This window comes from Ipomoea triloba, chromosome 13 (assembly GCF_003576645.1).
Source record: "Ipomoea triloba cultivar NCNSP0323 chromosome 13, ASM357664v1".
NCBI classification, from domain to species: domain Eukaryota; kingdom Viridiplantae; phylum Streptophyta; class Magnoliopsida; order Solanales; family Convolvulaceae; genus Ipomoea; species Ipomoea triloba.
Window position 1 is genome coordinate 3,602,826 of NC_044928.1, and position 10,613 is coordinate 3,613,438.

Genomic DNA, 10,613 nt, shown 5'->3' on the forward strand with positions numbered 1-10,613 from the left:
AAGCTTATTCTGCTAAGACATAAGGAAAACTCACACACACCCCAGCTTATTCTGCTAAGACATAAGGAAAACTCACACACACCCCAGCAAAAGATATATATATTAAGATCAAGGGATAGTTTTACATGGTGCGTAAGTTTAGCAGAAAGATTACAGGATAGTTTTACATGGTGCGTAAGTTTAGCAGAAAGATTACAGGGAGATAAAGAACAACATAAAGATTTAGAATGCACGTAGACATCGAGAGCTTACTGCTTGTCTGCCTTCCTCTTCTCGTTTATGGCTGCTCGTGTCTTGATGGGGTCTTTGGAGTTCACCTGTTCTAGATATTCATCTGATACGTCAAGGTGAAGGTAATTGATGAAGGCTTCACCTATGAAACTGCCTTCAATCACCCCGTCTCTCCACCATTCGATGCATTCCAGAATATTAAGGTCGCTATGAAGAGATAAGTCAGTTTTGGCAAGAAGACTTACTATGATTCCATTGATGTATTCGGTTGTGTCATCTTTGAACCCTGACTTGTAGTTTTTCATATATTGCTCATCTCTCTTCTCTTTGGCCGTTTGTTGTTCTTGTCTTTTTCTTCTTCTGTCTCTGTCTTCTTGTCTCCTCCTTTCCATTTCCAGTGTGCGCTGGACCCTTAAAAGTTCTGCTCTTTTTGCTTCCTCCAATTGTTTGATTGTTGTCTTTGGAACTTTTGGAGGAGGTCCAGCTGTTAAAGATTCACTTGCTGCCCTTTTCTTGCTCGTGGATGTCCTTCTACCTATGAAACTGCCTTCAATCACCCCGTCTCTCCACCATTCGATGCATTCCAGAATATTAAGGCCGCTATGAAATATCATCGAAACATCATTGATTTCATTGAATGAAGGATTAACATAAACAACTGTCACCAAAACCCAAAAACCATACAAATGAAATAAGCTATGTGCAAAGTATTTGAAGCCTTCAAATATCTCCATCTAAAAAGGATTTATAGATTGAAGGTATTGTTCATGTCAAGGATCTAGGGCCGGTAGGGTATAATGGCCATGTTGATCCACCACTATATACAACTAGAGGAGTATTTAATGTCCCACTACATGCCACTTTCCCGGCCCCTACATCCTTATATGACATCCCGAGCAAACACACACACGTGCACGTGAATTGCACATTACATTGCTTGCCCCATCGAAGTGTGCAACTGTGTTTGCCAGCGTGCGGGCTATTGCACGCACCCTACTCTGCTCTACTGCAGGTCCCATATGTAGGAATAGAAATTGCTCACTTTTAATTTATAGATCTCCATTAGTTGAAGCATTCCGTGTGGGTGAATTCTTGCGTGCCTTTGTGGAAGCAAGATGCTATGAGTTCATCGTTGGTGGTAAGAGAAGAGTTAGGATAAAGGGAAAATTGTAATTTTTGCCCTTCCATAATATGCCAATTATCAATGTCACCCTTAAATTTTAGTGGTGTAAATATTGCCCCTCAATTTTCAAAAATGGTACATATATTGCCCCTCCCGTGGTGTAAATATTGCCCCTCCTGTTGGTACGGGAGGGGCGATATATGTACCGTTTTTGAAAACTGAGGGGCAACATTTACACCAATAATAATTCAGGGGTGACATTGATAATTGACATATTATGGAGGGGCAAAAATTACAATTTTATGAAAACACATTTTAAGGCAAGTACTCAAGTTGAGCAAATGCAATATGATATTCAATCAATTTATTTGATCATTTTTCTGTTGTCATTTTCAACGCAGATTCAGTAACAAACTGATGAACTAGACTCCAAATATGGCTCAACAATGATCTCACTACTGCACATAGAGTAGGAAGGCAGTATGGCATTGGGATTTGGGTTGGCTTAATTTATACGAATGGAGATGCCATTTTAGAAATTGTGTTTTAATATTGATATTTTTATTATTGTTAGATATAATAGATTATTAGTTACAATATATTATTCATGTATTATTTATGTTATTGTTGGATTGAATTGGATTATGTATGTTGAAAGGAAATGTAAGGAGAATAAAATATTTGAACCTATTAGGCGTCTATTTCTTCAAGAAACGAATGCATAAAGTGAATGAAATATCATTGAAACATTATTATTTCACTGGATGAAAGATTAAAATATACAATAGTTATCAATACCCAAAAATCGTACAAATGAAATAAGTTATGTGCAAGGTATTAGAAGTCTTCAAATATCTCCCTATACAGAAGATTTAAAGATTGAAGGAGGTTTTCATATCTAGGATGTAGTGTTGAAATTTATAATGTCATGCTGACCCATGACTATGTACAATTAGAGGAGTAGTTAATATCCCACTACTTGCCAGTTCTTCCTACATCCTTGTATGATATCCCGAACACACGCACATTGCACGAATTGCACGTTACGTTGCTCTCCCAATCGAAGCGTGCAACCATGTTTGCCAGTGTGCAGGCTATTGCATACACCTTACCATCGCTCTGCTCAGGGGTCCATACATAGGATTGGAAATTGCTCACTGTTACAGATTTCCGGTGGTCTAAGCATTCCATGTGGATGAACTCCTGCATGCCTTTTTAGAGGTATGAGGCTATGGGTTCATCGCCTACAAGTTATAGAAGAGTTAGGATAAATGAAAATGATATATATGACAAGTACTCAAGAGTAAATGCGATATGATATTCAATAAATTTATCAAATAACTTCTCTATTGTCATTTACTAGGCATATTCTGCAACAAACCGATGAACTAGACTCCAAGTCTGTCTCTAAAATGATCTCACTACTACAAATAAAGCGGGAACGCAGCGTGGGGTTGGGATTTAATTTGCGCCAACTGGATTCTTGTGAATGGAGATGCCATTTCAAATATTGTGTTGTAATATGGATTACTAGTTAAGATACTTTTTGATGGATTATTTATATTATTGTTGCACTCAATTGGATTATGTATGTTGAAAGGAAATGTAGGGAGAACCAAATATTTGATTTTTGAGTTAATTCCTTTTTTGGTCCTAGACTTATAGTGCATTGGACAATTTTAGTCCGGTTTATTATTTTGACCACATTTTGCCCTGCCTTTGTTAAAAGTGGACAATTTTAGTCCAACATTAGTCAATCCGTTTGTCAACCGTGAAATGGAGGGGTATTTCCGTCCTTTTAAGTCCATGGCTTAATCAGCGTATGTTTGTTGGTCGTTGAAGTTAAACACCATTGTTGATCGTTGAAAGCTAGGACTAAGGGCGCAAGGAAGATGGATCATCTAGGAGAAGGCGACTACAATACCCTAGGTAAAATTCAATATTTGTTAAAGTTAAAGTTGTATGTGTGATAGGTTTCAGAATAGGTAAATGTTAAACTTTGCAATCCCTATTTTACTTGTATATATGCCTTTATATCCCGATTTTGAACCTCTCTCCTCGATTCGACCTTGCGGGTCGGCTGAAGCCTGGAAACGGATTCGAGGACTAGCAAACATAGCCTTGATGGATTTTCTGGCAAAGAATATGTGTGTGATGGAAGCAAGGGGATGAAGACGGCGGCACCAGTGGAGGCGGGAATGGTGGAATCGGGAAGCCAGAGTAGGCGGTGAGTGGTGAGAATGAGAAGGCCAGACCTGAGGTGGGGGAAGCTGGGATTTTCTTCGGATAGGAGGTCTACCATGGAGAGGAGTGAGCACTCAACTTCACCGGGGTGTAGCACTGGGCGGCCACTTCCGGTGATTTGTGCCGGCGGCAGCCAATTTCCGGCCATAGTGAAGATGATCAGAGCAGCGAAAGTCAACAACTGGAATTTTTCAAGACTAAAACATGACGACAGATAAGGGGATAGGGGATAGTGATACAGCTGATTAAGCCATGGACCTAAAAGGACGGAAATACCCCTCCATTTCATGGTTGACAAACGGATTGACTAACGTTGGACTAAAATTGTCCACTTTTAACAAAGGCAGGGCAAAATGTGGTCAAAATAATAAATCCGGACTAAAATTGTCCAATGCACTATAACTCTAGGACCAAAAAAGGAATTGACTCTTGATTTTTTTAAAAAATATATAAATAAGTGTATGTTTCATAAAGAAACAGATGCCTAAAGTGAATGAAATATCATTGATTTCATTGGATGAAATATTAAAATATACAATAGTTACCAAAATTAGGTATGACAATTTCAATCTGCCCTGTGAATATCCACCCCGCATGGGTCTGATTTTTTTTGGGTGATAGTGGTGGTGGGTCGGGGTAGGTCTTAAAAAAGTAAACCCGTGGTGGGTCGGGTTGGATTCGGGGTTCTATGTACAAAACCCTCCTAGAACCCCACCCAGCTCACCATGTGTGTGTATGTATATATATAATAGTAAAATGAGTACTAGTATGTAGTTTATTATAAAAGTTTGTATATCTTTAGGTAACTTTTTACTATTTTTATATTTCAACTACTAAGTTTATTATTAAAAATTAACAATTTAGATATTATATTTAAATATTTTATGTTTTCAAAAAAATATTTAAATATTTTATTATTTTTTGTTTTAGTATAACTAATGAATTTTATGATTTTATTATGTGTAAGTAATTTAAATATTATTTTTTGAAAAACAAATTAATAAGATGATAAGTGGTGGGTACCCATAGCGGGCACCCGTATCCAATGGGATAGGAGTGAGTTTTGCTAGAATCCACCCGATGTAAGTTGGGGGTGGGGGTGTTGGAGAAAATAAAAGGTGAGTCGGGTGATGGATGTAACCCTTCTCGACACACCTCCGACCCATTTCCATCTCTAACAAAAACCCAAGAAAACATACAAATGAAATAAGCTGTGCATAAGGTATTTGAATCCTTCACATCTACAAAGGATTTAGAAATTAAAGGTATTGTTCATGTCTAGAATCTAGTGCTGGCAGGGTATAATGGCCATGCTGATCCACCACTTTCTAATGATAGTGGTGATATGTGTGTTGACCCTATAGATTCTATTCTTAAATTGATGAAGGATTTAAAAAATATAAATTTTAAAAACACTCATTCTAAATTAAAAGAGGAAAATAATCGATTAATGGTTGAAAAAGAATCTTTCAAGGCAATACTTGTCAAAAATTTAAAAGTGATTCAAAAATTAAGCCAATTTGAGACTCAAATAATCCAATTCAAGGAAGAATGCAAAGTAAGAGAAATTACAGGGCATATAGCTTGCATTAGGTGATTGCATGCAACGTCTACAAATTCCTCCAAAATAATGGAAAAATGGTAAATATACAAAAATCATCCGGAGATAAAGCATGACTTGGCTTTGACTCCATTTCTCCTTCAGATAATAACTTGACTAAACCAAAGAATATGATCCTTTAATTCATGGAGGTTTAAAATCCATTTTTGTTTTAGGTCAAGAAAAACAATTAGAGCCTTCAAAGGTAGTATTGAGAGGTGAAGCTTTATGTTCGAGTGGTAAATTGAAAGGTGAACCTACTCGAAAAGTTGAAGCAGTTTTGAAAAGTAACTAACTCTGTATCGAAACGTAATCTGAAACATACGCAAGGTCCTATACAGACATGACCTTGTAGTAGGAAACCGAAAGGAACCTTACAAAAAGTTACTTTCCAGATACAAACTCAAAGAACTACTTTCTAGACAGAAAGTCTAGAAGTAAATCCGACAGGTTCAATAAACCCTAAAGCTATTAATTAAAAACAGGAATGCAGGCATCGCCGGGATTGCAATCTAGTTTATAGCTAGAATAGCCATGATAGCTCATTGTTATTATTTCATTTGATAAAACATTTAAAATTAATTTTGGAATAGACACAAATTAAATTAACAATCTTAATGAGCATCTCCCTAATTAATATGTCAAAATTATGACACTTATAGCTGATTAGGAAAATGCAGAGTCTAAGATTGAGGGTGCTAAGCAGCTTTGAAGACCAAGTTGTTATTAAAAGGCATCATCATAGGTGGTGGATGATGTTGGTTTTTGCTTCTTTCTCGATTACTATCTTTCTATTTACTACACATTAAGAGGTTATGTTGTCAAAGGAAAACAACTCACTGCTATAATCCAAAAGTTTTGGCAGCCGGCTATACGTTGGTCCAAATTAGCAAGGTAGATGCAACTTTTTATGAAACAAAAACATCCCAACGCAATAAGGAAGAGCAGTGCTCCTGTTTCATTTACATCAGACTAAACAGTTAGATAGAAAATTAAAGCTGCTAATTAATACCAACCTTTAAACAAGAGAATTATTGAGACTTTTACTCTACCATAAAAAATAGTGAAATAGTAGAGGTTTAATTAATCTCAACTTAATTAAGTACTTTTACATATTTTGATAAAGAAAGTTAGGGACGAAAAATATGCTTACCCATGCTTTAGTACAAGGAAATAGAGGATTGTGAAGACAAGAGGATGAAATATTTATCAGCAGCTTTGTGAATCATTCCCTCGTAATCCACAATGTACATATACCCACCAGACACTACAATTAGCTGGGGAGAAAACAAGTGCAGAAATAACAACTCATAAGATTCATATATAGAAAGAAACATTATGGCTCTGTTTGGTAAATAATAATCAGCCTATCAGCCAATTTTGGCTTATTAGACCACTATTAGTTGTTTGGTTAATAAGCTTTTTGTAACTCTAAAATGCTAAAATTCAAAAGGCTACTCAAAACAACCTTTTCAATTAGCTTTTTGAGAAAAAAAATTATACCAAACAGCTATCAGCTAACAGCTAATCTATCAAACGAACTTTCTACAATCAACTAATGTTCTCACCAAATAATACCTTCTAACCCAAACAGCCAACCCACCCAGCTAACAGCCATTTACCAAACATGGCCTATATATATATTATTATACTTACTGCTTGTGCAATCAGGAAATGAACAAAAAAATCCTTGACCACAAAGAGCTTGTGCTTTATTCTTGTGACAACGTCAAATGTCACCTCTTTCACTTGTAATCGAAATGCTGCTTTACAAGTGGAGCAGTGGGTGAAAGCAAAACCTTTCTGCAATACAATAATATGAACAAGCAAGCATTATAACTCTATCTTGATCCATATATAATAGTTTAAACTGAATTACTACAATATCTATATATCTCTCACTCCAACAGATCTCCAGTTGTCTAAGCATTCCCCGTGGACAAACTCTTGGGAGCCTTTACAGCGGCAAGGAGCTATGAGTTCGTCGCCTTCTCGGGAGTGATTGTCAAAGCAGATACGGCAAGAAAGCGATGAAGCTGACTCCAAATCCCGCTCAGTGCGACGGCGCGTGGTGTTGGAGATTGGGATTTCTGCCATTTCTTACAAAGAGGAGAGGAAATTTTAAGGAGAGGATTTGTAGTGTGTTGGTGGAGGGATTTTCTCGCAATGCAGAAGCTGAGGGTGAGAGTGTTGGGTTTTAAAGAGGGATCGGAGTTGGCCAAACAGACACGTAGTAGAAGGCATCCTCGTTGGCTTGGGGAGTGACGTTGTTGGTGTTTGTCTTTTTATCAGGTTTAGAATGGAGATATCTTTTTTGAGTTGAATTGGCTTCAATTCCTTAGCTTCATGCGTTAAAGCAAACAATTCAGGAAATTGCACCGCTAGCTTTCAGTAGCGGTGGTGGAAGCCGTGGGCGGGTGGTTATTAAGGAAGAGAGATCAGATAAGGAATTGAAGCCCATATTTGTTTGCATAAATTTTTGTATATCTATTCTAGGAAAAGATCGGTTATGGTGTGATCGGCAAAATAGCATGTTCAAGTCGGCAATTTATATCATATATCGGAGTCCATAGCATTATACCGTCTGAATCAAAACCACGAGATACAGAACTCATACTCGTAAGGTGCATAATTTCATAATATAAAACACAAAAAGTCATAACACAAAACACAGTGCATGTTATATATTTACTTATTTTTCAAATTTGATTTAGGTACATAATTTATGTTTATAGACACAAAATTTCACAATACAAGATACATAAATTCATAGCACAAAACACAATTAATAATGTGTTTTAAGTACAAAATTCATACTCTTCATATATAAAATTTCATTACACAAAATACACAAATTCAAGACATAAGACATATACACATGTATGCACCACGATCCATAGTCCTATCCATGGTGTTAATTTTATCAACCACGGATGGTCGAACGACAGACCAACACTACCGGAAAAATCGACCAACACTTGATCGGAAGTTAGAGTGACTTCTCAGCCCTCTTTGTATTATAAATTGCTTATTGAGTACAGAGAATCGCTTATGCTCCTCTCAAGGCCTTGAACCCCTATTTATACAAGTTAGGAGGGATTTCTCCCTTTAGTAACTTTCTAAACTACCATATTCAAGTTAGGAATTCTTTCCTTATTATTACATCTGGACACTTTCCTAATCTACTTTAATCTTTCTTTCATATCTTCCGCTTCCCGCTGCCTGACTTTTTTAGAAAACTCTCATAACTGTCTTTCTCATACCGCCTTCTTTACCTCGGCCACGGTTCCTAGGTCGGTCCGGACCGACTCCTCTCCTTTATCCCCTTTAGCTCGTTCTTTCTTCCATGGTAATTAATTGTTTCAATAGCACTGCTCAATCACTCTGAGCCTAAGATCTTCAGTTGTCTTGTTACCTCTATAACAAACCCTCGACCGACCGATCCTCATCGTACCATCACACCTTCCTCTGTGTCCACCAAGCTTGCCCTCTTCTCTCTACACCTCACCAGCCGTCCTTTTCACTTATGACGAGCTTTTAGTACCGAGCCTTAGTCTATCCCCATTACATGATATAATGAATTCTTAAAACTTTGAAAAGTCATTGGATTTGTACAACTTAATGCATTTATTATTTATTTGGGGTAGTATAAGTATAAAGGTAGTTAATAGATATGGCATGGTAGATGTTTCTATCCAATTATATGACTCGATAATGCAAAATTATTTTGGAATAAAATTAATTGGTAATTTATTACTATTAGATCAATTCAGTTGTCACATAAATATTTTTCGTATTATTCTTTATTTATATTAGACATAAGATTTAAGTTTATTAGGTATTATTTTTATTATTTACTTTATTTAATCGTCCATATTTGCTGCAAATTTTCTAGATATTAAACAATAATTATTTATAAATCGTTTGTATCATATTGATCTAGATACCAAATAACAAACATAATGTTTCACCTACAAACACATGATCATGAAAGTTATTTTTGGACCCGAGTTCATAATACAATATAAACTCTGATCCATGGTATAATTTGTTGTAAAGCCAAAGTTTTGAAAAGTAATTAAATTTGTATCTAGGCAAACTCAAAACTCAATATGTTTACCATTTACTCTGGCCTGGGTTGGCATCAAGTATAAAGAGTTAACTTTAGCAAATTATATTATAGACCATAACGTACATTTGAGGTATAGTAGACCATGGTTCATTTTTAATTTATTATATGTTCATTTTTAGATAATATATCAAAAATAAACATACAGTATACTAAAAGTGAGCCTTAAAAATTAACTTGTAATATATTAAAAATGAATATTTACTATATTAAAAATGAACGTCAATCCAACTTTACAATGCGAACCATGATCCAACTATAAATCCATGGAATTGAAATACCAAAGGGGGCATGGGATTCTAATTCCATGAAAATGAGTGAATTTCAATTTCACAAAATTGTTATTCCCTCCAATCAAACAAAGGAATTTGTTTACCTTCGGAATTATGTGGGAATGGAATTGCAATTCCCTCCAACTAAATTAATGGTTGGTTGCCATATCAATAGGCTAGGCCTAAAAGAAAGAAATTCCTATCTAATTATGACTTGTATAAAAAAAAAAAAAAGATTTTAACAATTTACATCTCACCAAAATGTAAAGTTATTTTGGAATAAACTTAGGGTGTGTTTGGTTCAAATATTGGAATCGAAATGGTAATTAAAATCAACGGTTTGGTAATGGTAATGGGTTTAAGTATTATGAAACACTTTATTTGGTAGTAAATAGGAATTTGAATTAAAATAAATAATATGTAATTAATAACTTAATTAAAATAAATAAATATATAAAAATATATAATACAAATATATATACACAATAATATGTGTATATTAAAATTCCGGATAATGACCTTTTTTATTTTTATTTTTTCTTATTTTTATTTCATTGTTCAAAATTGGATGAATAAAAGGATAATGAGTTTTTTAATTACTAAAAGATTTGATTTCAATAGTAGGATAACAAAAGTAGGCAAACAAATATGATAATAGGTATCCAAACCCATAGTAAGGTGCAAAAATCTTCAACCAAACACCACTTTAATTTGTACCGATTTATTACTACAATTTAATCACATAAATATTTTTCATATTAATTTTTTTATATTTATAATAGGCATATGATTTACTTTATGAGATCTAGCACATCTTTTTTTTTTTCTTTTTAGCATTTTAAAAATAAAGGAAAGTAGGACCTCAACACTCTCTCTCCTCCCTATCAAAAAAAAAGAAAAGAAAAAAAGAAAAGGGGGGGGGGGACAAAAACTAAATAAAAAACTCATTTTTAAAATAAATAAGAACTCATTTTTAAAGTTGCTCTTTGAAGACCCCCCCCCCCCCCCCCCCCC

The 10,613-nt window shown here is 35.1% G+C and overlaps 1 protein-coding gene across 1 annotated transcript; it reads right to left on the minus strand.

Moving 5' to 3' along the window:
- Window positions 1-6,358: 6,358 nt before the first annotated feature.
- LOC116001058 (E3 ubiquitin-protein ligase MARCH5-like) lies at window positions 6,359-7,295 on the minus strand. The gene is made up of 3 exons (XM_031240963.1): window positions 7,101-7,295; window positions 6,855-7,001; window positions 6,359-6,475 (listed from the first exon to the last, which is right to left on the minus strand). The coding sequence occupies exons 1-3, from the start codon at window positions 7,293-7,295 to the stop codon at window positions 6,359-6,361; spliced, it is 459 nt and encodes a 152-aa protein (XP_031096823.1).
- Between the last annotated feature and the right edge of the window lie 3,318 nt (window positions 7,296-10,613).

Coding starts and splice junctions, on each gene's coding strand:
- LOC116001058 (XM_031240963.1), bottom strand. CDS start 7,295: ATGGCAGAAATCCCAATCTCCAACACCACGCGCCGTCGCACTGAGCGG. Junction 7,002..7,100: donor ACAACTGGAGATCTGTTGGA/GTGAGAGATATA, acceptor ATTGTATTGCAG/AAAGGTTTTGCTTTCACCCA. Junction 6,476..6,854: donor ATTTCCTGATTGCACAAGCA/GTAAGTATAATA, acceptor TTTTCTCCCCAG/CTAATTGTAGTGTCTGGTGG.